The sequence below is a fragment of the Toxorhynchites rutilus genome, chromosome 1, assembly GCF_029784135.1.
Source record: "Toxorhynchites rutilus septentrionalis strain SRP chromosome 1, ASM2978413v1, whole genome shotgun sequence".
In the NCBI taxonomy this organism is placed as follows: Eukaryota; Metazoa; Arthropoda; class Insecta; order Diptera; family Culicidae; genus Toxorhynchites; species Toxorhynchites rutilus.
In genome coordinates, this window is record NC_073744.1 from 91,047,599 (window position 1) to 91,074,549 (window position 26,951).

The 26,951-nt window shown below is 44.2% G+C and overlaps 2 protein-coding genes across 9 annotated transcripts in view; one reads left to right on the forward strand and one right to left on the reverse strand.

Annotated features, from left to right (window-relative positions):
• LOC129761423 (uncharacterized) overlaps positions 1–26,951 on the reverse strand; it is a 98,545-nt gene that overhangs the window by 46,996 nt on the left and 24,598 nt on the right. The window contains exon 3 of one of the 8 annotated variants that reach the window (XM_055759157.1): positions 34–163. The exons of the other annotated variants lie outside the window; for them this stretch is intronic. The gene's annotated coding sequence lies outside the window, so the exon portion shown is untranslated. Of the gene's footprint in view, positions 1–33; positions 164–26,951 lie in introns of those variants that run through there. 8 annotated transcript variants of the gene reach the window in all.
• The window catches only part of LOC129761580 (insulin-like growth factor I), a 30,257-nt gene continuing 18,376 nt past the window's right edge, over positions 15,071–26,951 (forward strand). The window contains exon 1 of the mRNA XM_055759320.1: positions 15,071–15,522. Coding sequence (XP_055615295.1) covers positions 15,442–15,522 — 81 coding nt within the window. The 5' untranslated portion in view covers positions 15,071–15,441. The remainder of the gene's footprint in view (positions 15,523–26,951) is intronic.

A 26,951-nucleotide genomic window follows, 5' to 3' on the forward strand; every position in this document is an offset into this window, starting at 1 on the left:
GCAACTGTATTTGCTGTCTAGTCAACAGATCCTCGCCTATAAAATCGGTCTTGTTATCCAGGGAATACAGTGTGCTTTGCTGTTCTTTCAGATTGTGTTCAGTTTTACTGCTATACGTAGGGCTTCCAAGTTTCACCGCGAACAGTTCACAAACGAAAACAAACTGAAAGAGATTGTTTCAAAAAAGAATAATATAGACAGCTGTGTTTCATGATACCAATTTGTCCAAAAATGTTTCATTCCGATACCCTGAGTTGAATGTAGTGTGCACTTTAAGATTTAAAAAAACGCCAAGATAAAATTCACCTGATCACCTGGTAAATTATCGATTTACTTGCTCACGTGTTCAAGCAATGCACAGATTGACAAAGATTCTTCGGGCAAAGTACAGTTAATGCTAATATCAAACATTAAACAAATTTATTTACAATCATCAGTCTGCTTCATATCAACAAACTGAGACATGTTGACTCAACGTTACATCTTTGTTATTGGTAGCATTTCTTTATCATGGAAACTCAATTCCGCCTTGGCATTTCCATGAGTTTCAGTAGTGGATCGTACATGCATAAAAGTCGTGTTTAATTATTATCATTGAGCAAAACTAAAGTTATTTTTTTACTTTTGAAGAGATTTTGTTTATTTGCAGAAAATAAACAAGAAAATGAAGCTTTCGCCAATTTTTTTTTCATCTGCTAAATCATGCGTTCTAATTGAAGCAAGACAAAACAGATGAAGTTGTATTCAGCTGACGAATGACTGTTCCCAAAGCAGTTTTCCTTGTCAAAAAATTAAGCTAATTCGCTCAAATCAGTAACAATTTTCAACAATTCTCCTTCAGATAATAGACTCACAGTTTTTCAGTTCAGCTATTTGTTATCCGATAATTTTTCCTGATTTTCATTTTTGTTCAAACTCGTAAACGTGTCCCTTATCTAAATCGAAATCAACTGAAGATTTGTAAAATTTAAATAGCTTCAGTTTTTGTTCTTCACTCTTAATTTTTTCGAAAAAAAAATCCATGGTAACTCTTGAATGACACACTTTCCCAGTCGAATTTTTGCCGTCCAATGTAGGCATTACTTGCGTCATTTTTTAGACGTACTAAGTTGAGATTTCTTAAGCCAAAAAATACGCCTTGAATGTATTCTGGAATGACAAGCTTTAGAATATGCGGGACCACAGTGCAAGTATCCTCCGCATGATAATGTGTGACGGCAATCACACGGCACTACGTTTCGAAGATATCCATACGTAAATATCACAAACCCGTCCATATTCCTCGCACTGTCCCTACCCGCATCGAAAAAAAAGTTCTACTTTTCGGTCTGTTTTCCATTCAGTAAAAATATTGAAAAACACTTTCCGGCAAAACCGATTAATTCGAAAATCAGTGTATTAAATTGCAAGAAACTGCATTTGAGAAAAATGAATAAAAATATTTCTTCATATTTCTTATTTCTGAAGTTTAGGCATTCGAGAATGTATCATATAAAGGACTTTTCGAAAATCCCATTATTTACCGAGTTATACCCATTTTGGTGATGCGGTATCTAATCTAGAACGGCCATAACAATTAACTTCAAACGCGTTTTTTCCGAAACTAGCTTTTGTTTCAAACTGGTGCACACGATTCCTCAAGTTTTACTGATTTATGTCAAATTTATATGAATACAATCTGTATGCATCTCTCTATTGAATGTACGGCCGCGTTTTTGTCAAAAAACATCTTTTTGACTTCTCTGAAATTCATGCGATAATTGTTTTTTTACCTAAACAAAACACCAACAGAATGCAAACGATACAAAAGTGCTGTCGCCAACCACTGAGCGGTATTATGCGCATGTAACCAATGTGGTGTCGCCGGACGGCATAGTGTGAAGAAGATCTATCGGTGTTTACCCAGCATCATATCTTAGGGTGAAGCCAGAGTGAACGCTACACGTGATGTGATGCGATTCAAGGCGAAATGAACGCGATTTTCAAAGCGACATATTACATGGACTGAAAAGTGCCGGGATTTTTCAACAGATAACGCCACTAAAAATGAACAAGATTCATTTCGAGAGGTTCATCTCTCACTAGCTCATTTGTGAAGTTTCATAACATTTCGTTTATTAATTCAAAAATTACAGTTATTTAAGTGTCACTACTTGAGCATTCATAGAAAATGGAAAAAGAGGAATATCGTATTTTGATCAAACATTGCTTTTTGATGGGAAAAACTTCTGAACAATTAATGCAATGATTGACGAAATGTTATTCCACTTCTGCTCCTTCGAGAACAACAGTTTATCGGTGGTTTAGGACCGTACAATCGCTATTGAAGGCCAAAATAAGCTTCGAATCCAGAAATCGTAAAACAAGTGTATCGACTCGTTTTGAACAATCGTAAAGTGAAGTTACGCGAATTAGCTGAGGCTGTAGGCCAAAAACAAAGAACGAGCGGGATACATTTTGCACAACATTTTGGACATGTAAAGGTTATCCGCGCGAAGGGTGCCGCTTTTGCTGACCGTGGACCAAAAACAGCGGCGCGTTGATGATGCTTTGATGCTTTCTACGTTTCTGGCAACGGGATTATCGTTTAATGCACTGCACATCATATACATTTCGCGTCGGGAGATCAACGGTCGCTGAAATTGTTAAGAAGACCTGTTTAGCACTACAGAATAAACAACAGCCCCTTCATTTCATATGCCATAACCAACCGAACAACTTTTTGTTGAAATTGCGCAAGATTACTGGAAATTGTGGAACTTTCCCAATTGTTGTGACAGCATTCGGCACATTCGAGTCTAATATCCAGGGTTCAACATAGTCATAGTCAACTGAGGATAGTCAGCTGACTATCTGACTGACTATATCCGTATTCAGTTAGAAGTGACTTTTGGCTTCTTCACGCAGTTTCTCCGCCAAAACAACTAAACAGTCAGTCGGGCGTTTAGTCGCTACTCCCTCTACCGACTCGACTATATCATTTCATTCTTCCCAGTCAAATTGTCTTCATTGCATTTTGAAGCGACTTCCCCCAAAACGAATTCGTTCCTCTCTCTCTCCCATGTATCACGTTTGCATGCATCGATGTTTGAGTTTAACATGGTTTGAAATGCGCTACAGGTGAGCTAGATTTTTTGTATCATACACGAAAATTACTCACACGTATTTTGCACGCTATTTACTAATACTAACGCGAGGACCTTCACAGCCTACTTGATAACTGTCTAAGGCTGAGGACATAGTGAATGCGATGCGATGCGGGCGTGGGCGTCCGATGCGTTTGCAGGAAAGCTCTTTTGTTAACGACTGTGGAAATCAAATGCAAACCGCCCGGACCTGACATAGTAAACGCGATGCGAACGCGATTTCAATGCGGTGAAACTGTCTGCGAGTGAACGCAAGTGGTGGTTGCCAGACGTTTTTCATAAATATCTTCACAATCGAACTCATCAAACGAAAATAAAGACTGAGTTGTTAAATTATTATTTTCGTTTGTTCGATGAGTTAAATAACTTTATTCTAATTTACATAATGCATATAATGAAAACGTTACGTTAAGGAATTTCCATTTACCATGTTCACAGATAACAACGATCTCACAATTCAACTGTTTACAAGATGAAGACATGTTATCATATCTGGCATCCTTGTGCTGGATTGTTTACATGTAGAATGGAGTGGAATGAAACATAAAAAAAACGTGCGATCTAAAGCGGTCAGTATGTCATAGCACGCGGTGAGCTTCAATTAATCGCTCCGCACCGCACCGCACCGCGTTTACTATGTCCTCAGCCTAAGTTCGTTGGTTCGAGTTAACGATGGGTAAACAATAAACCGTCCATTAATGGGGTAACTACTTTTTTGCATCAGTAATCAAGATTTTGTTCCTCTTTATGTGGACGTAAAAATAAGATTGCGTACGCGGGTAACAATTTCGTTCCTAGGGGGGTACAAATGTGGATTGAAGTCAGTTGAATGAAGAGGCAGATTTGTATTCATTAGTCGCGTCAGTTAGAATAACCAATGACTGGACTAGTTCATCAGTCATCCTCGCTCTCAACGCTAGCCAATTCCTTTTCTAATCAATTCACTTTTTGTTGACGGCGACTGCCGAAGCAGTTCTAGTCGAAGCGAAGCTACTGAGAGTAGAGTCGGTCTTCATTTTTCACCTTCGAAAATTTCGGGCCCTGGTAGTGTGTCTATAGTGTATATTTCTTGCGTAACTGTTGAAAACGTCCTAAGTAACAAATGTAAACAAATCGAGTTCATGGATTCACACTATTAGTTATCAATCATTTAATGCATTGAGAAAACAATCGTTCAAGTATCTATCCTTTTCACCTTTTTATCGCCGATACAAAAAATGACCAATGTACAGATTCGAATTTTAAGCACTCGACTGTTACTTCGGACACCACTTTCCTCTGACGCTCGATACATCCGAAGTAACAAAGCAACCAATACAACACGAAATCGCACTTCGGTCATTTTGAGTTTTTGTTATTTTCGGGTGTTGATATCGTTTTTAGTTCAATTCAACGAGTTATAACAATAATGATCTGCTTTTAGCACGAAGTGCAAGTATTTGGATCGTTGTTTAGTAGTTATTTTCAGATTCTCATCGTGCAACGTTATTTGTCCAATGTACAAAGCGGGCAGTCAAAACGTCCAATGTAACATTTTTCGCTCGAAGGCTTGAATTTCTAACTAAAATCACATGACAACAGTTACGATTGGGTTTTCAGAGTTATTATTGACTGCTAGTGGTAAAAGTAGTGATAAAGATCGATTCCTTTTGAAACAATTCGCGGAACAATATTCCGATCTTTAACTCCGTTTTTCTCGAGTTGATGTGAATGTTACATAGGACCTTTTCAAAAGTTACGCGAGATTTGTTCTTGGTGGATTTAATTATAAAACCGAACGGTTTTCAATGATAACAATTCTTTGTTTTCGGTTACCAAATGCTTGAGGTTGCCACTGAACTTTTTGGGGTTCATAGAATGCTGAAGTATGACCTGTGAAAATACTGTCATCACCAACATCACAAAAACATCTTCCGCAACGATGTAAACAAAATATAAAATTGGTATTCTTGTCAATTGTTGCGCGTTCATCGCGCGAAAAAGCTGTGCATGTCGAGGTTTATTTTACCCTAAGTCTCCTAAGTCTGATGTCTCGATTAAATTCTTTGTGTCACGAGCCAAAGTAGTTTTGACCTCATTTAACTAAAATGAACAGTAAGTTGATTCGAGTGATGTACTCTTCATACATGAACCACACATCGCAGTTTTCAAGGGCAGTTTTCTGGCTCTGATTTTGATAGTATTGTATCTTATGACATCTATAGAATTGTCATATTTTCAATTCATTCAAATTACAACGCAAAGATAGCGATTCTTAAGGCAGTATTCTAGTCTAGAAATTTGAAAAAAAAATCAAAATATTTTCCCTTCATATTTCTGTAGCTTAGACATTCAAGAATATACCCTAAAAACGACTTATCAAAAATCTCATTATTTACCGAATCATTTTTGTGCGTACACGTACACATTGCGAATTTATATGAAAACAATCTGCATACATCTCTCTACCACGTGGACCTCTGGAAAATGATATTTTTGAAATTTTATTATTTTAAAAAAATCGCGAAACGTAAAAAAACTTTAAATCGCATTTTGTTTTTCAAACAGCCGCCATTTTGTCATAAAATATGTTTTTGACTTGTCCGAGGTTCATGCGATAGCGGCATCCTTAGTGATTCAGAATCTGTTCGATGTTTTGACGTGGAACTACGTCTTTCAGGAAGGGTGCCAAATCAGAAAACTGGTCACGTTTTTGTGAAATAAAGTTAACTTTAATAACTATTTTCACAGCTAACAAGTTCTGATACTTTGCACACCAATGGAATCGGAAATTCTCTAAGATTCGTTTGATATACTATACAGTACAATCCACTAATGCATACACAGTTTAGTTTAATGAAAACTGGAAGCATTCTCATTTTCCCATACATTTGTTCTGCCGATTTGTGTGTATTACCGAACAGAGCTGTCAAGAACGAGCAACTGATACATTCTTTTCTGCCTGTTTTCAACATATTTGGTTTAAATAAGCCATCCGCGATTTGAAGCCACATCATTCACAGATACGAATGACCTTTGGGTTGAAGTCCCTTTAAAAATAACAACCGAACTGAAGCCACATAATTCTTTGTGTGGACACCGACAGGACAACATCGTTGCTGGACGAGCTGAAAAACGAGGGATCGAGTGCCTTTCTCAAGGCAATGAGGGTGGAGGTGTAGTGCAGGTGTAAAGTAAAGTTTTCCAAGGGTCTTTTCAAGGCTAGAGACGAATGAACTAAAAAGTTTAAAGTCTCTATAAAACAAAACCTAACCTGACCTGAAGTCATCGAAGCAACAAGGTTGCCGCAGACCGTCAAGCGGGAGAGTATTGTTTTCTTGTCGGGTGAAGGAGGAGTATAGGGCTAGAGGCGGAAACCAAAAATAGAATAAAGGAAAACACAGATGCGAATGAGCTAGCATAACACAACGAGCGGATATCATTCATGCCTAATGCTGATTTCACACACATACCCACAGCTCGATACAAAGAGAGGAAGCCCTATGTATCGAGGTGTGCTACGACAAAGAAGAGCAGCATACGAGAATATTTTTGTACTAATGCGGATATGGAAGAGTATCCAGAATTTAGGAATATAGATATACACTGCATTTATTTAGATAAACGTATATTTCATGAAAGTATGCTTTCAAATTTCAGCAGGGTAAATAATACTGTTGCATGTTGTGCAAGCAAACCATTTATCATGACAATGCAATGCGAAAATGCGAAAACAAAATAGAAACTGAGAGAGGTTGGCGTCGACATCATGCCTCATACCGTATAAGTCATACCCCCCCTAAACTTATTTCATAGTAATCATTGAGAGGCGCGACGTAAATGGCAGAAGTAGCGCGAAGCAAAAAATGCTCACGAAAATTCTACGAGATTTTTTTTGATAAAATACTATTGCGCTGTTATGGATGATGAAACGTAAGGCAAGGTCGTTTTCAGACGAAATTCTGCAAAATAATTTTATATCTCGTTCGACCGGTAGAGTCAAAAAGTCGGATTAAATAGTCACACTTCCGTAATTTCTGGAACCATGAATTATTATTTTCATAAATTTCTAGGTTCATGGTGCCAGAAATTGGTTTTTGAATAGAGGCGTTGCGGCCTGTAGTAGTATAAGGTTGATTGATCTTCCTGGTCTGACTTGCAAGCTGTCATTGTGCGAATTCGACCAAAAGTTGTAAGACGACAACTGTTGGTTTCAAAGAGTGGAAACCGGCCGATATTGAGGTCGACTCGTACTCGTACAATTTAACTTTGAAATATATATATATATATACAATATTTGTGTGCTCAATCTTTACTACGTCGGTATATCGGAGCTTGAGCATGGGTAGACTGTACAATTCGTAGTTGCTCTCCGTGATTGACCTGAACCAACCAAATTGCACAAAGAACACACAGAATGACGCTTGGGACTAGCAAATCATTCTCGTTGTGTAATTTTCGGCGATTCGACCTTTAAATGGTCAATAACGACGCCGGCCACGTCCTCACAGTCACCAGAGGAAGGGAAGGAATGTTAGTAAGGTATTCGCCGCCCGAAGGCCAGAAGGGTCGCCTCTATAGCGTGGTTCCCTAGCGTTTATCATGGAAGGGATAGTTGTTGGTGGGGAGGATTAAGAATCAGGATTCACCGCGGTAAGTGATGTGATTATTTTAATACGAGCCCTGTCATTACTAATATTAGGTTAACTAAAAAGGTTATCGAAAGAACTCCTCTATGATGGCACGAATCGACTATATATTATGAGATCGTTCGCGCCTAGTGCTCTGTTGTAATCCCTGAAGGTTCTGAATGGGCTACCTGAGATGGTAACCGAAGGAACTGCTCTACAATGACTCGAATCGCGTATCGACGGCTTATTATATGATTTTTCGCGCATAGTACTCTCTTGTATTCTGAAATTGCTACACCGGAGATTATTATTAAGCTACCTTAGAAGGTAACCGAAAGAACTTCTTTACAATGGATCCAATCGGCGATATATTCTATGACTTTTCACGCCAAGTACTCTATTTTATTCTTTAATCGCGATGGCTTCCATGAGCCCTCTAAAGGAATACACAAAAATATCACACTTATTCTCAAAAATACAACAGATAACTGAAACAAAGATACACCACTATCAACACTAGTTATAGAAAGTATATAAAATAAACTTGCGATATAATTTGACAATTCGTATTAGAAAGAAACATCTACAATAAATCACGAACTTAGATAGATTGATATACATAACTACGTAAAACACTTCATTACATCATTTCAAAATTTTTAGATCTAAAACTTACATTTGGAAATTGGAAATTTGGATTGAATTCGTATTCCAAACCAATAATAAATAAGGAATGAATTAAACCTACATACAAACATAAGAACGCATCCAAACAAAATAATTGGTTCAAATCCAGAATCTGGAATCCACGCCAATCCTCCAAATTGTAGAAATTTTGCTAACCAAAATTTTTTTATCAGATCGGTGCTGGACCACCCTTTCATAAATATTACACATCTTTTAAAGCTACGCACACATAAACACATGACAAGCAATTAGCTTTTATACGGCTAAAAGGTTCTACTATACCGATAACAAAACGAAAAAAAAAATAGATGTCATCATTATCAAGTACAGTACAACCCCGATTGTCCGCAGAATAGTCTGGCAAGAACACCACGGATAACAAAAATCGCAAAAAAACGCAATGTAGCACTAAAATGAAGTGAAAACGAGAAAAAAAGAGCACGAGCCTACCACTCACTGACCAACCCCGGTAGGATTTATAAATTTAGTATGGAATTCGCGCGTCGCGAATAATCCGCGGATCATCCATTCGCGAATAATTGATAATTGAAGAATTCTTGCGTAACTTTTGAAAAGGTCCAATGTAACATTTTCGTCAACTCGAGAAAAACGTAGTTGAAGACCCGAACATTATTCCGCGAATTGTCTTAAAAGTTATCGATCTTTATCGCTCCTCTCACCACTAGCGATCAAGAATAGCTCTCCAAAACCAATCGTAGCTGTTGTTCCGTGATTTGAGTTTAAAGTTGAAGCCAAGGAGCGACATTGGACGTTTTGACTGTCCGCGTTTGCACATTGGACATATTACGTTGCACGATAAGAATTTGAAACTAACTACTAAACAACAATCCAAAAATCAGCATTTCGTTCTAAAGACAGATTATTATTGTTATCACCCGTTGAATTGAACTGAAATCGATAACGCCGAAAGCGATTTGGAATACACTCAAGAATATCTTCGAAGAGCATGGTGTTGCAGGTCAGCTATATATTCGAAAACAGTTGCTTACGTTAAAGTACACGGAAGGAGCCAAATCGACGATGTCGGAACATTTGATGCGTTTTGATCGACTGATTCGTGAGCTCAAAGGGAGCAGTGCCAACGTCGAGGACTCGGATGCCATTTGTCACTTATTGTTGACAATGCCGTCGACTTTCGACTCCGTCGTTACGGCAATTGAAACCGTCCCGGGGGGCGTTAAGATGGATTTCGTTAAAAAGCGTCTGCTAGATGTGGACATGAAGCGTCGGAATTTGGACTCCGCTGCTGACGGAGGCGGCGACGGTGTGTCGTTAGCGAGCAAGCATAAAAAGAAGATGAAGTGTTACCAATGTGGAAAAGTGGGCCACAAAAAGGCCGAGTGTCGCGCGTCGAAAAACGAAAAAGAAAATGAGAAGAAACAAAATAGTGATGTGGGAAATGGACAGAAATCAAACGTTGCGGTGCGTGAAAAAAATCCAGAAGTGGCTTTCGTGGCAGCCGGTAAGGACAATTTCGTGAAGATCGGTTGGTTTCTCGATTCGGGAGCGACAGACCACATGGTGAATGATGCTAGATTTTTCGTGTCGATGCGCCGTCTCGTGAATCCGGTGGAGATTCTAGTGGCAAACGGACAAAAACTTCTAGTGGAATATAGTGGACATGTCATGATGTATGTAAGAGTGAACGGGAAAACCACGAAGTGCGAAGCAAAAGACGTATTATATTTGCCTGGCTTGAGCTGCAACCTGTTTTCAGTGAAAAGAATTACGCGACTGGGATTTCAAGTGAGTTTCGATCAGAATAAAGCCGAAATCTCGAAGAACGGTGTAGTTTGGGCTGTAGGTTGGCTCAAAGACAAACTTTACGAACTGGATGTGCACTGTAAACAAAGTGAAATGGGATGTGCTTTGATTTCCGGGAAAGTGTCGCGGAATGTGATGCAGTGGCATCAACGATATGGACATGTAGGTAGCGATAATCTGAAACAGCTCGTCCGGCATAACATGGTGGATGGATTGAATATTGCCGAGTTCGACGACGATACCATCGTGTGTGAGCCGTGTCTGTCAGGTAAGATAGTTAGATTACCTTTCGAGGGCGCTGAGGAAAGACGATCCACGCGGCCCCTGGAACTCGTCCACAGTGACATTTGCGGTCCTATAACTCCATACACATGGGATGGGAAAAGATATTTCGCCTCTTTTATAGACGATTATTCTCATTTTACGATAATTTATCTGATGACGTCGAAAGACAAATTGCTGCAATGTTTTCGTGATTATGAAGCTCTTGTGACAAAATGGCGTGTCCGAGAGGATGAATCGGACTCTGATGGAACGTGCCAGAGCCATTCTAGCGGAAAGCGGTTTCGGTAAGGAGATGTGGGGTGAGGCCGTTTGCGCCGCCACGTATATAACGAATCGGTGCCCGACTGCAGCTGTGGATGTAAAGAAAACACCATACGAACTGTGGACCGGTAGGAAGCCGAACGTTGGCAAATTGCGTGTGTTTGGGTGTTCGGCGTATACTCACATTCCGAAAGAGTTGAGAACGAAGCTGGATCCCAAAGGAAGAAAGCTGTACATGGTGGGATATACAGTCAACGGATATCGCTTATGGGATGCAGAGAAACGCAGGGTGGTTGTAGCCAGAGATATAGTATTCGACGAGAGCTCACTGTTTGGCGCGAAGCGAGAAGCCAAGGAAGTGACAATAAATCAAGTTGAGCTGTCCCACAAGAAGTCTGTGGGTGAACAACCAGAAGAGGTTGTATCTGATGAAAACAGTGTTCCAGATGGTGAAGTGCAGGAGCCAGCGGTTCGAAGCAGTGGACGATCAAGAAGAGAACCTGTGTGGTATGATTGCTACGAGGTATCCGGTTTGGCGCTGAGTGCGGAGAATTTCGTCGAGGATTTACCGAACACAGTGGCAGGCCTTAAGAAGCGAGACGACTGGCCACGCTGGAAGGAAGCGATAGCGGAAGAGATCGAAGCACTGGAGAAGAACAAAACCTGGGTTCTGACATCGTTGCCAGCTGGACGAACCGTGATCGACAGCAAATGGATTTTTAAGATCAAACGGAACGAGGTCGGCGCCATCGATCGTTATAAAGCCCGACTCGTTGCCAGAGGATTCACCCAGCGGAGAGGCTTTGACTACGAGGATACATATTCTCCGGTAGCTAAGCTAACTACTTTGCGTGCGGTATTAGCTGTAGCGAACTTCGGAGACATGCACCTGCACCAACTCGATGTTAAGACCGCGTTTTTGAACGGAAATTTGGAACAGGATATCTACATGCGGCTCCCTGCTGAGTTTGGTGCAAGGGATTCTGTGGCCAAGTTGCAGAAATCTTTATATGGCCTTAAACAAGCCTCGCGGGAATGGAACAAGCGATTCCATAACTTTATTGTGGATCACGGGTTCAGGCAGAGTAAAGCGGATAGCTGTCTCTACATCGCGTGCAGGAACGGGGAAGCTGTGTTCCTGATAATTTATGTCGATGACATCATAATTGCCAGCCACTCTTTAGTCGTCATCAACACTTTAAAGAAGAAGCAGAGCATGGAGTTCGAAATGACCGACCTAAATGATGTGAAGATATTCCTCGGATTGGCAATAGAGCGTGATAAAGAGAAGGGCGTGTTGCGGATTAGCCAGAAGCAATACCTGCTAAGTCTGTTGCATCGTTTTGGCATGGAAGAATGCAAAGCGATACACACACCAATGGAAGCTGGATTGAAACTGGAAAAGTGTACTGACCCGTCGAAGTACACTAATCAACCGTACAGAGAGCTTGTGGGATGCTTAATGTACGTAGCCGTGACATCGCATCCTGATATAAGTGCAGCGGTGAATTATTTTAGCGGTTTTCAAAGTTGTGCTACGGATGAACACTGGAGTTATCTCAAGCGTATATTGCGTTACATACGAGGCACAATTGACCTGAAGCTGGTGTTCAATCGGGATGACACGGATGGCGTCATGCATGGATTTGTTGACTCGGATTGGGCGGGAGATGTTACCGACAGAAAGTCAGTCTCCGGTTGCATCTTCAAGATCTACTCATCGACAGTATCCTGGACCACACGAAAGCAGACATCGGTGGCGCTATCTTCGGCTGAAGCCGAGTATATGGCGCTCAGCGTAGCGGTGACGGAGGTTATTTGGCTGCGTCTTCTACTAGCGGATTTGGGAGTGAAGATTGAAGAACCTACCGTGTTAAGGGAAGATAATCAAGCGTGTATTCGAGTGGCTGAAGAAGATAAACCGATGAAGAGGTTGAAGCATGTGGACGTAAGATATCATTTTGTGAGAGATGAGATTCAGAGAGGAGTGATTCGCTTAGTGTACATTCCAACAGACAGTCAAATTGCTGATGTAATGACAAAAGGATTAACAAGATTTCAGTTTGTGAAGTTGCGTGAATTGCTCGGGTTATCGGCTTGACGGGGGGTATTAAGAGTGTAATTACAACCGAATATACGTGCGTGTACCCCTCGACCTATACTACAACTTTGCGTTTGTCAACTGTGGCGTTTCGTGAAGTGTCAACTGTTGTTAATAATAAAATCCTTTCCAAGTGTGATTTCAACGAGTACAGTTCGTTTCACTTTTTCCTCTCTGAGCCCTTCGGTCTTTGAGTCTTTTGTGTGTCTGTCGCGTTCGCTTTTATAAGAAACAAAAACTCAAAACGACCGAAGTACGACTTCGTGTTGTTTTGACTGCTTTGTTACTTCGGACGTTTCGGGCATCGGAGGAAAGTGGCATCCGAAGTAACAGCCGGGTGCTTAAAATCCGAATCTGTACATTGGATATTTTTTGTATCGGCGATGAAAAGATGAAGAAAGTAGATACGTGAACGATTGTTTTTGTAATACATTCAATGATTGAAGACGTGCATCCGTGCATCCATTAACTCGATTTGTTTACATTTGTTACATAGGACCTTTTCAAAAGTTATGCGAGAATTGCACATTGAATAAATAGAACACTACTGAAGAGAAAAGAAACACTCGCTTGTAGACTCCTTTTGACAGATAAAATTTTATTAACTTGTACTGATCAAATATATTCGACACAAATACAAACACGAAACCAAACAAAAAGCGAACGAAGGGTACGTTTACTCTCAACGACTACACGCGCGGGCCTCTCTTCACTCAATAAAACAATAGTGTTAGTAAAACATAAGCCAGATAAACAAAACCCATCCGCAAATCATAAACCCTAGAAGTTATTTTCTTATTTGAATCATGCATCGGCGAAATACGAGAAAAGCCTCCGCGTTATTTCCCCCTGTTTGACTCTATTATCACTAACTTGAATCACGAACCCAATCGCACAGAGGGGACCACAAAAAACAGACCCGTCTGTAAAATAGTGAAATCGATATTTCTTAATGCTACTCCTGGTCTTCTGGTCTGCGCTTCTGGTCTCACCATCGAGCTGTTAGACTCGCCGATTCACGCTACGTCCCACTACATCATAAATCACAATGCACCTCTAACAGCTTCGGATCGATATCGGAAACTCGAGTAGAAGTTAGTATACAATATTGATTATATAAATGATAAAAATAACAGAAAGAAAAATGAATGAGCGAGAAAAAAACTTAGCTTCGTTTTCCCTGATATGCCCAAGGGCATCATTTTTCGGTGATAACATCACTGCTGAAAATCAGATACGCTCGTCCACTGAAAATTGTTAAAATTCGTCGAACCTTCCGTAACGATTACACTTATTCCGTATATAACACACACGCGGTTCTTTACTACGTCGGTATATCGGAGATCAGTAATTAAAAAAAAATGTTACATAAAATTCAATTTGTTTCATTCTCCTTTTAAATAATATTAACGTTCCTAGGGAAACTTTGTCATCCTAACTTTGTGTAACTTACGTCATTGTGATAAGTACTCAATCGCTGCCGAATATCAAGTTTGTAATATATCTTTGAGTGGTAAGTTCAAAGATAAGCGTTATATACGAAGTAGCTTTTCACCTGAAACTCCACCACTATATGGGCGACGTTAATCAACCGAGCATGGGAGCTACTGAAAATTATTCCCTAATTAAATTAGTTGAGAGCGTATAAATCAGACGGATTAAGCCAAAGGATTCGCCTTCCTCAATATTTGCAGAACAGCGGTATAAGGAGAAGCGTAGTACTCGTACGTGTCCCAAAAAAAGAACCTGAAGAAAAACAAAGTGGAATGCAATTATACATGTAAACAATACTGATGAAACGCCACATCAAAGAATAACGTGTTTTATTTAAATTCGTGATAATTGAAAGGTTACAAATTGATACCCCTTTCAATAAGCATTTTGAACACGGTGGTGAGTTGAGTGATCTTTTGTTGTTGCAAGCTCTCGGGTACAGGGGTTCGGTTAATTTGATGTCGACTATATAAAATATATTCTCGAAATTTAGAAAATCGCACATGAACGGACGGGTAAGCTCAACTTTACGATGTAAATGTCTTGTAAAAATAATTGAACGAGTGATAATGAATGCGGTAGAAGGCAAAGTGATGCCAACCACCACGATGATGTCCTTCATATCAGCTATTACCGAACTGATTAGTTGAACTTATTTATAATCGAATAGCCTTATTTAGCGCTTGAGCTAACTAGTCACAACAAAATCGATGAAATTGCTTGGTATCACCGTGCGAGACTGATACGGCGAGGTTGTTCCTATATGGAAGCTGGTGCTGTCACAACTCAGTAACAGTTGCTCTCCGGACAGCACTTGAGCAGTTTGAACTGAAAATCGATCATCTCGTGAAGATAAACGCGAATATAATGTATATAACGGTGGAACGTTTGCACAAGAACTCATTTTGCATTTTATTTCGTGCCGGTAAACAACTTCCACGTGGAAATGTGATAACTATGTTCATTGACAGACAATACAAACCAATGGAGGATGCTTGGATATTTCTACACAGTGTATCTGAACATGTGTAAGCCTATGCAGAATCAACTATAAACAAACTGGTTGCATTTCATGCGGGTCGACACTGTGATGCAAAATTGGTTCACGAACCAGGAACACCTAACTCAAGACAAATCTGGAATCATGAAGTTGGTAAGTGATGTTAAAAGGTATTGTTGTGATAAAGTGACATCGAATTATGCAGTAGTGAAAGTGTTATACAATGTAGCTTTAATTTGATATGTGTATCCTTTATTCAGATAAATGATGTATAATTACAAGATATCAATCATAAACCTTACTCGAATGAGGATGGAACCAAGTGTATCACGGAAATTTCCCTGAACGATTCGATATTAGAAATATGTCGTTAGAAAAATTAAAATAATTTTGTATCGACCTGAAAAACGTTAATTGCTTTCGGCGAAATTGTTTCACAATTCTTTGTCTAGGCCAAACTGTTGTGGAAACATTCAGCTAGTAGTGACGACGAAATTAAATTGATATAACTTTTTTTTTTTGGCAGACTTATCTCACTTCTTAACTAGGCGAACCTAGCCAGAATTTTCACCTGCCCCCGGGCTTCTGAATGCCAAAGGGGGACTAGGCTCTGCGGAATGCACGTATCTGCATGCTCGTGCTGTTTTAGTCCTGACCGAGGAATTGTCGGACAATCGCGCAGGTGCTAAGGATGACCGACTTTTGGATGCCGGCCAATTCCTTCTCGATGTTCAACACCTTTAGCGCTTCCAGAAGTGTCTTCGGGATAATTCCAGTTCCAGAGAGAACGACTGGAACAATTCTTGGGACCTCCCTTAGCCCCCACAGTTCCTTGAGCTCCACGGCCAATGGTCGGTACTTGCAGATTTTGCGACCGTGGGTCTCCTCCAGATTCTGGTTCAGTGGAATAGCGACATCGATGATGGTGACTTTGCGGTCGCTCTTGTCGTAAACCATTATATCTGGGCGGTTGTGGTGGATTGAGAGGTCGGTCAGAACAGTGCGATCCCAGTACAGCTTGAAACGGTCATTTTCCAGGACAGATGCAGGCAGGTACCGGTAGTTTGGTACGTTGTCTTCCAGTAGAGCACATTGGAGCGCCAGTTGTCGATGAACAATACGGGCCACGTTGTTGTGGCGCTCGGTGTAGGCTGCGTTGGCCAAAACGGGACAGCCTCCCATAATGTGCTCTATGTTTTCACCTGGTTGATGGCACATCCGGCAAATGTCATCAACGTCTTGATGCCAGACGTACCGCCTGCAGTTTCTCGTCGGCATTATCCTGTCTTGGATGGCTATCATGTCGGCTTCTACTACTGAAGAGAGTTCACCACGCGTTAGCCACAGATTAGATGCGGCCTTGTCGACGTGTGGCCGGTCCAGTTGATGGGGGTGGGCACCATGCACTGCCTTCTGCTTCCAAGCTGCAATCTTCTCCTCCACTGTCTGCAGATTGCAGTTGAGTTGGTACTCCGCTTGCGCCAAGTGCAGAGCGCTGTATCCTCTGTCGGCGGCGCAGACAGCCCGGTATAGCGCGTTTTGGTTGGCGCGTTCTGCGAAGTACTCGCGCAGTTGTCGTACCTGGGCAACACACAATGCAGAAATGTCGACGATTCCAAGTCCCCCTTCTTTGCGTGGTAGTGAAACTCTCTCCAGTGCCGATTGAGGATGGTGCATTCCGGCCTCTTTGAATGCTTTCCTCATCCTCCTCTCAAGGTCCTCTAGGTCAGTTTTGCTCCATTTGACTACACCAAAACTGAAGGTCAGCAGGGGAACCGCGAATGTGTTGATCGCGCGTACCTTGTTCCCCGTGTTGAGGAAAGTCCTCAGGACACAGTTCACTCGACTCAAGAACTTGTCTCGCAGCTCCGTCTTGATGTCGGAGTGGCGAATCCCGGTGAGCTGTCGGAATCCAAGATATTTATAGGATTCGCCACGAACCATGTCTCTTATAAACTCGCCGTCATAGACCTCGTAGCCTCCGGATTCGGTAAGTTGTCCTTTCAGCAGGTGGACACAGCGACACTTGTCGAGGCCGAACTCCATACAGATGTCCCTGCTTATGTCTTCGACAACCCGGATAGCTACACCTAGACGCTGACGTGAATCAGCGTAGACCTTGAGATCGTCCATGTAAAAGGTATGGGTCACTTCTTCGTGGGCGCCGTCGCCATACCTTATTTTATAGCCATGACCGTTTCTATTGAGCGTCCTACTGAGGGGGTTCAGTGCCAGACAAAACCAAAGCGGGCTGAAAGAGTCGCCTTGGAATATCCCCCTCTTTATCTGCAGCGTTCTAGACTGCAACACATTTTCCCCATCACTGAGGTGCAGAGACGTGCTCCACTGCCTCATCGCATGCTGCAGGAACCTAACGACGACGGGATCAATTTTGTAGAGCTCCAATACCCGGACGAGAAACGAGTGAGGTATGGAGTCATAAGCCTTCCTGTAATCGATATAGGCCATGCTTAGGTTCCGCTGATTATAAACCGCCTGGCCGACTATGGTTGCGTCGATGATGGCCTGGTCTTTGCAGCCATGCGTATTTTTTCTGCATCCTTTCTGCTCTTCTGCGATGATATGGTGTTGTTCGCAGTGGGCAGAAACTTTGGCGGTTATGATGCTGCTTAATATCTTGTACAGACTCGATAGGCACGTTATCGGCCTGTACTTTGATGGGTTCAATGTGTTGCTGTCTTTCGGGAGGAGGAATGTGACGCCACGGGTGGCGAATTCAGGGAGGTTGTGTGGGTCACGTAGCACCTTGTTGAAGCACTCAGCTATCTTTTGATGTGCGACGGTCAGCTTCTTGTGCCAGAAGTTCTGAACACCATCGGGGCCCGGTGCTGCCCAGTTCCTCAGGTACCGCGAGGCTTCGCGGACATCGTTCTCTTCGACGATGATAGCTGGCATCTCTCCAATTTCACCACAACTCTCCTCCTCCCGTCTTAACCACATTTGCCCGTCGCGATGTTGTACTGGGGTCTCCCAAATACCAGCCCAGAAGTTCGTCACATCGCTAATATCTGGCAAACCTTCGCGGTAGTCGGGCTTCTCGTCGCTAATGTGGTCGTAGAACGCTTTTTCGTTATCTCTGAACATCCGATTTTGTTCCTGGCGCTTTGCAGAGTCAGAGTAACGTTTCAGCCGTTTAGTTAGGACGCTCAATTGCTGTACCAGTGTGTCGAGTTTTTCCGTCAGCTGGTGAGCTCCCAGCTGGCGAAGTTCAGTAGGCCGCACGATCACAGCAACTTGGCGACATAATTTCGCCGATCTGCTGCCTCTTTTGTACGCCATCAGTCTTCCAATTGCGGCGCGCTTGTTTAGGATCCGTTGCTCCAATCTCCTTCGCCATGGAGGCTCACGCCTTTCACGGAGATGTTGGAGCAGTCCGCCTCTTGGCCTAACACGGTATCCTAAACTTTTGGCGGTCGCCACAGCAGCACAGTAAACTTTCAGTTGCAGCTCCTCCATGTTCTCAGCATCAACCAAGTGCAGCGGAAGAACGTGCTCGTTCATGAGCTTTACTGCACTTGTCAGCCTGCGGGAATGCTGCAACTTCGGGATCCTGGGGCGCGACAATGGGTCTGTGTCGCGGAACTGTGAGATCGCCTCGTCGTAGTGGAAGACCAGATCGCGTAGTAGTTGTTGATCTGGCTGTGGGTCTTCCGGCTCAGGGGGTTGTAGTACTGTGGCCTCCACTGGTGCTGATTCGCGTGCCCCACTCGCGAATGAATTGCTCAGCCGTACTGAACTTCGTCTCGACACATCGCTTGCTCTGTTGTTCCTGGAGCTTATTTCTCTCTGCACCTGCTGCTTGATCTCGTCGATTTGCGTTTGGGAGAGCATGTTGTTGCGTACTATCGCTCTACGCCTCGCGTTCATCGCGTTCTGATCAAGCCTCCCGACGAACTCTGGATACGCTTCCTCGAACATTGTTAGTATTCGAGGGCGACCGCTCATGTCCGTCTCCAAAGCAGTGCAGATGTAATAGGCGCGGATCACGAATTCATTCATTTCGTGTGTCCACATGATCCGGCGCCTAGTGGTACCCACAAGTGTGGACGACTGTCGTCTGGCAGTCGCAACACGTCTCGTAGGCGCAGCGTTTCTTGGGTGATGTCGATGGCTGCTGTTTCCGTGTGGCGGTAGCTCTTCGGGTTGAACCCGGCTGGTGGCCCGCTCTTGCACATCGCCCTCCAGCCGCTGGCCGCTCGCTCTTACGCCCGTTCCAGGACCAGCTCCAGTTCGGGGACCCTCCTCGGGTGATCGCATTCTAATTACTCTTCATGATCGTAGCTCCATTTTATTGGGTGTATCTCCTTTGCCCGGGAGACAGCGGGTTGGCAAGGCCTCCATGACCCGGGAGGCCTTCCCCGGGAGAGATATAGCGCTCTGACTCGCTCGCACCCCCTCACTTAGCCACTTTCGACACCCGTTCTCGGAGCCAAGACCAGGTGTGTGTCTCCAGTTCACGCCCGATCTAAAAATGTCGTCATATGATCTTCGTGGAGGCGTGAGATAGGAACATTTGAGACCAACAGGCAGGCTCCTACCCTATGTTGATCCCCATTTGAGAACCTATGTTGATCCCCATTTGAGAACCTATTTTTTTTTTTTTTTTTTTTCTTTCTTTATTAAAGAGATTTTCAGCCAAAGGCTGGTTCATCTCTAAACGAGAGAGTGGAGAGGCCTGAGGGGACTCTCCCAAATAGTGGGTAATTGTACCCCTTATTATGTTACACCCTAAACATGGAGCCATGAGTGGGCTAGACCTATGAATTGGGGACATCAAATTTTCTATATTTTCTATTTTTATATTGGTTTCCGTTCTCGTTGTCCTAGTCCATGCCTGGTCTTTGCCTTGCAGATCCGTTGTTGCTGTTTCCTTTGCGTGTCCTTTCTATTGTTCGCGACGTCGTGCTTATCCATTGAAACTTGTTTCCGTTCTCGTTGTTCTAGTTCATGTTTCGTCTTCATTTTATTGACCCGTCGTTGCCTTTCCGTTTATCGTGTCTACAAGTGGCATCACAGAGGAGTCTACTGCCGGTCGGGCTATCACCCTCCTCCATTCGCGTGGTGTGTGTTTGGTGGTGTGATTTACGTCCGGTTGTACATGTTGTTATCTTTTAAGTATGCAATCACTGCAGCAATTGTGGATGTGTCATTGCCTAAAGCGTCTCTGATATTTCCAGGGACCCCGTGTAGTGTTCTTGACCCATCGTATTGTGGACAGTGACATAAAACATGTTCTACTGACTGGTGACTGCGGCACAAACCGCATTGAATTCGGAAGCTGTCTCTGTTTCCGCCCATGTTGTAGGCAAAAGCGGCATGCCCGGTTCTGAGTCTGGAAATAATCTGCTGATCGCGGTGTCCCCGGGGATCCTCCCATTTAGAGATTGTCGCTTTAATCTTGCGTAGAAAGAATTCCCGAGTTCCACGTCGACCAGCGTCGTACCATTCTTGAGCCCATCTCTGCTCAATTTGTTTGGACACCCATGTTTTCACGTCATCTGCCGGAACTAGACTTGTGAAGTGTGCCCTTCGTCGACCCGATGCTGCAAGACGATCCGCTTCTTCGTTCCCGGGTATTCCAGAGTGGCCCGGTATCCACATGAATGTGGTATCTGGAGGTGTGTCCATGAGGATTTGTTGAATCCACGGGTGTGTCGGTCTTTCCGAGTCAATCGCTGATATAACACTGGCCGAGTCGGACAGCACCAGGACGGGACTGTCCGATGGATGGGTTGCAGCAATGTACGCTGCGACCGCCTCTGCTGAAAAGACGTTGCAAGCGTCTGGAAGGCGATGACAGGTAGATATGTCTGGACCTGTCACTCCTATCCCGACTCTTTTTGAGGCTTTGGAGCCATCCGAGTAGCGAAAAGTGTGTTCCGCGTACCGGGTATTTAAAAGTTCCGCAATATGTTTCCGAACGGCTATGGGGTTAGAACCGGCCTTGTAGTGGTCCTTTATCGTTGTATCCGTTTTTAAACGTTTCATATTCCAGCTTCTCGATCCATTCCATTTGATTCCGAATATCGGCGGAAGTTTCTGACCGGTTGTTTCCTGGAGGAGGCGGTTAGCCTCGACAAGGAGAAAACCTTCCCCGTTCGATCCTTCTGTCTTATTTATAAATCCGATCGCACGGTGACATAGTGTTTTCCTTATATAGAACCGGAACGGGAGTATGCCACTCTCAGCGCAAGCTGCGTCTGAGGGGGTAGACGGGAGAAGACCGGAGGTAGTGCGGATAGCGCGATTGTATGTGGGATCGAATTTGTCCAGTAGGGTCTGGATACCCAATACCGTGAGTTCCAATCCATAGGATAGGCGGGAGTTTACTATAGCATTACAGACGTTCATCCTCGTTTTCCGATTAGAGTTCGTGTGTCGACCGGCAAGGCATCTAAGTAAGTTGATACGACTTTGGCAATTATTTTTGACTCTATCGCAGTGCTGGCTGAAAGACAATTTACGGTCTACGGTGACTCCGAGAATCCGGATTGTTTTTCGTCTTGGGATGATTGTTCCTTGGATCCGGATCGGGGTGTTACTAATTCTGTGATTTGTATTACATATGTGGGTAAACTCGCTCTTAGATGGAGATAGTTGGAAGCCCACTGAGGAGGCCCACTTCGCCACCCATGAAATGGCTTGGGCGAGCTTCCGTCTAACAAGCTTGATGGAGGCGCCCATTACCATTAGCATCACGTCGTCCGCGTATACGAAAACACGGATGCCCCTTGGTAGGTTCTCGAAAATGCTGTTCATTTTTACCAGGAAAAGTGTCACGGCTAACACGGACCCTTGGGGAACTCCGGTTTCTTCGGCGAATTCTCTCGATTTTTGATTTCCAACTATTACTCGGAAAGAACGATGGCTCAGGAAACCCTTCACGAAGTGAAGCATGTGGCCTGCGATGCCCCATCTGTACAGCTGCTGCAGAACTGCCGGGTCCAAGCTCGGTTATATGCTTTGGCAATGTCCAGTGCCGCTAGTTCAGTATGCAGGTTTTCCGTCCTTGCCTCGTTTAGAGCATGGCTCAGGGTGGCCAGATATGTGTTGGTCCCGCAGCCAGATCGGAACGCGTGTTGTCGGAAGTCTAGCAGATGGTTTTCGGATAGGTGTTGAGTCAGTCGTCGGTTCACCATTCTCTCCATGACCTTGGAGGCGCAGCATGTCAGTGATATGGGACGATAGTCCTCTGGCGAGTGTCCGGTTTTGTTTGGTTTTTTAATCGGGACAACCAAGCTGCTGGACCATTCTCGAGGGAAATCGCGCTCAGTCCAGATCCGGTTAAAAACCTCCAGCAATTTCGACTTGCCTGTTGCGGTGAGTTTCTCAAGGAGTGGGTAACCAACATCGTCCGGTCCCGCTGATTTGCCCTTTCCGACGGCCAGCGCCAGGTTAAGTTCGCGGATGTGGAATGGTTGGTTGAGATTCGGGTTTGGGTCTATGTCTGGTATTTTGTATCTCCGTATTGAGTCTGTCTTGACATCGTTTTTTCTTTTGAAGTCTTCAGAGTAGCCATCCAACGCTGATATAGTATGGAAGTGGTTTCCCAGCGCGTTTGCGACTACGAGTGGATCAGTGGTAGTCTCGTTCATCACGGACAGGGTGATGCCTTTGCATTTCCTTTTCCCTGAGAGGGCGTTAACTCGTCGCCATAGCTCAGCCGATGTGCTTTCACTAGACACACCGTCGATGAACTCTCGCCAGCTGTTTGTTTTTGCGTTGCGTATCGTTTTCCTGCATTCGTTCCGAGCTGTCCGATAGAGTTCTACCGCCTTCATTTTGTCGGGGTGCCCAACGGGTATTCGTTTTGCCGCCCGTAGAGCCTTCCTCCTTGATTTAACTGCTGCTTTTACATCGGGGGACCACCATCGGGTTGCCCTCCTGCCAGGGACTGAGCTGCTTCTCGGTATGGATGTGAGAGCTGCGTTAAACAGACCTTTCGAGAGTTGATTCATGGTTGTTGGGCCGGGCTCCCGGTTGAGTTGATCCAGGAAACTTTCGACGTTGGTTTGATAGGCTGTCCAATCCGCTTGGTCATACTGCCACCGTGGCCGCCTGGTGAGCACTGAGGGTTTGTCATCAGTCCGAATGATAATCGGGTAGTGATCACTCCCCATCGGGTCAGAGTGTGTTCGCCACAATAGGCGGGGAAGAAGATTTCGGCTAGAAAAGCTTAGGTCTATGGCTGTTTCGATACGACCGTGTACGAAGGTAGGAGACCCGTCATTTAACACTACGAGTTCCACCTCCTCCATGGCTTCTGTGATGGTAACTCCACGCTGGTTGTGGTTGGGACTTCCCCACGTCTCGTGGTGTCCGTTAAAGTCTCCTAGGACGAGGGTTGAACCGGTGATATTGCGCAGTGTGTTAATGAGCTCATTTCGTAGGTTGAGGATTCTCGGATTTGGTAAATATAGTGAAACGATAGTCACCGGAAATGGTTGGTGAACTTTCACTGCAACCGCTGGAAGCTCTGTGTATAGACTCACTTCGGTGAACTGAAACGGTTGACGAATTCCTATTGCGACGGAATGATAAAAATTGGGGTGCACCCCTAGGACCCATCTGTATCGGCCACCTAGGGATCTGTTAAGTTTGATGGTATCGGCTTTGTGGACTTCCTGGATGGCTAACACAATTGGGCAGTACTTCTGAACCAGAAGTTCAATATCGCAGTAGTTGTTGAAGTATCCGTTCATGTTCCATTGGATGGCTAGCGTTGAGCCTGTAAGGTGGCTGTTTCTGAGGTTCCGCTGTGGTACTGGGTCAGATGACAACAGTGAGCTTGGCGATTGGACGTTCGAGCTTGTTAGGCGAGTTGCGGACCCCGACAGAGCTCCACCGACAGAAGCAGTCTGATTGAACCCCGCTGTAGGCAGAGGTGAGGGAGCCGCAGAAAGAAGTGTTGATGGTTTTGAAGGTGTTGTGGAATTGCCGGTCTTTGCCTGTCGCGAGTTGTGTTTCCGTTTATCTACTGTAGCGGTCATTCGCTCCGCAATTCTTGCTGAGCGTCGAAGGGGTTTTTTAGACTCTGCTTTCGATGATTCGAGAAAGTCCACCGGGCGCCGGGGGGTGGTCCCTAGTTCCGGTTTGTTTATAACTTCCGCACTAGGGGGGCCTCGGCTACCCAGGACTGTGTTCTTCCTGATGTGTTTCCCGTTGTCCTGCGAGGGATACGGAGGTGTGACCTGCTTGTCCGTCTCGCTTTCATAGGAGCTTCCCTCGCTGTCCTGCGAGGAATACGGGTGTGATACCCGCTTGTCCGTCTCGCTTTCTATGGCTCGCTATATATTGTGGCTTGTCGAACGAGTTGCGGACCCCGACAGAGCTCCACCGATGGAAGCAGTCCAGGGAGACCCCGCACCGGCAGAGGTGAGGGAGCCGCGGAGAAAGTTGAAAGTACTCGTGAAGGTCCAGGAACTGGTGTTGTGTAGTTTCCGATAGTTGCCCTCCATTGGTCGTACTTTTTGGCATCAACTGTTGCGTCTGGTGGCATGGTATTCCACCCCGTAATTCTCACAGGTCGTCGGAGGGGTGGTTTGGTTTCTGTGACTTCTGCGCTAGGAGCGCTCCGGCTGACCGGGACTACGTATCTCTTATTTTGTCCCACGTTGTCCTGCGAGGAATACGGGAGTGGGACCCGCTTGTCCGTCTCGCTTCCGATCTGTTTACTGAAGCTTCCCTCGTTGTCCTGCGAGGAATACGGGATTGAGACCCGCTTGTCCGTCTCGCTTTCGATTTGTATATTCATGTTTCCCTCGCTGTCCTGCGAGGAATACGGGAGTAAAACCCGCTTGTCCGTCTCGCTTGTTTCCGTTGGGTGTCGAGGATTGTCTGTCAGTTCCGGTCCTCCAAAGACTTCCGCACTGGCAGGGCCTCGGCTACCCAAGGTTGTGTTGTCAGTGGTGAAATGGGAGTTCGTTTCGTCGGTTTGGGTGTGTGCATTGTCCTCTCTGTGCTCTCTAGTGTGGCTTTTCGCTTTGTTACGTGTGAGGACCATTGATGATTGCTCAATTGTGGTCTATTGTCTTTCTATTGACTGGAGAGGACATTCCTACTGCAAGCTACGGCAAAATCTCCATATGTTCCCGTGTTTCATCGTCTTCTGGATCATCAGAAGAGACGTTGAAGTCCATGCTGAAATCTCTGACTGATTGAGAGTTTTCTGCCTCTTCGTCAGAGATTTGTATGGCCTGGTCGGCTGTAGGAGATGTGCATTTCTTGTGCTTTTTGGGGGCGGGTTTGTTGAACGATGAATTGTTTTGTGTGGTACCATTATTGCAAGAAGCGAGCTCTGGAGGTCTTTCCGCATTGGAATTTTCGTCGGTCCGACGTCCTTCCTTGCCACGCTTCTGCGAGTTTGATCGTTGAGAAGATCGGGATCGTGATCTGCGGTTGGATGTTATCAGGTTACTAGTGATGTTGCTGGTCGAGGTTTTTTCAATTGAAACTAATTCCTTTTTGGATTCTTTCGTCGTTGGTGTACTCTGTTTTTTCGAGGCAGTTATGATTTTGGGGGTTGAAGTAAGTGTATTGGTGGCATTTAGGACGGCCTCCAACTCAGCAATCCGCGCATCCTTCTCGGCGATTTGTTTGAATTTTGCTTTCATTGCCGTTATGAGGGCATCCATTTTCTTATCGCGTTTCGTAGCTTCCTGTTGGAGGAGTTTAATTTGTTGGTCCTTTTTCATAGTTTCGGAAAGTAATCGTTCAAATTTAGTGTTGAGTTCTGCAAAACGAGCATCGTTGCTTTCGGTGACTACGGCAGCAGTGGTCTTAGTTCGATGGGACGAGTCGTACATTCTTCTAGCGGCTGGGTAGCCGATACCCTGGTCTACCATGAGGTGCTGAATTTCGAACTCTTTCATGTAAACTGGACATTTCCTGCTACTTACCGCGTGTGAGTTGCTTGAGCAGTGTTTACAGTAGGGATTAGCTTTGCATGGGGTCTCTGGAGTAATTGGGTGATTACCGCAGCATATGCCACATACTGGAATTTCGATAGGACAACGCTTTCGAGGGTGACCGTAATCATAGCAACCGTAGCACAACATTGGTGTTGGATAGTATGGCCGGGTTCGAACTCTGATCCAACCAAAATTGATGGTTTGCGGTACCACGGTTCCACTGAGAGTCAGGATCAAAGTGGGTGTAGGTACTACCATGTCGCCTTCTTTTTTGGTGATTCTTCGGACGTCTTTAACTCTTTGATCTTGTAGCTCTTTTTTATCTCTTCCGTATTATAGCTAGTGGTTTCCGGGCAGTAGACGACACATCTACATTGGTTCAGTGTGGGGTGGTCGTTTATTTTTATTTCTGTTCCATCAATAAGTTTGGTCATTGTTTTGATGGTATCGATAAGCTTTTGATTCCGCATTTTTATGATGTAGGAAGCCCCTCTATTTTCGGGCCTCGCGTCAACAATTTTGGTGCGCAAGAATGTCTCTACTGATTTGCGTATCTCGAAAGGTCTTTTAGGGAGTGCTTTTGACACACCCTCCAGTCGCAGTATTTGCAATTCACCGTAATCGCCATTGGAATCACCATATTCGGGAAAG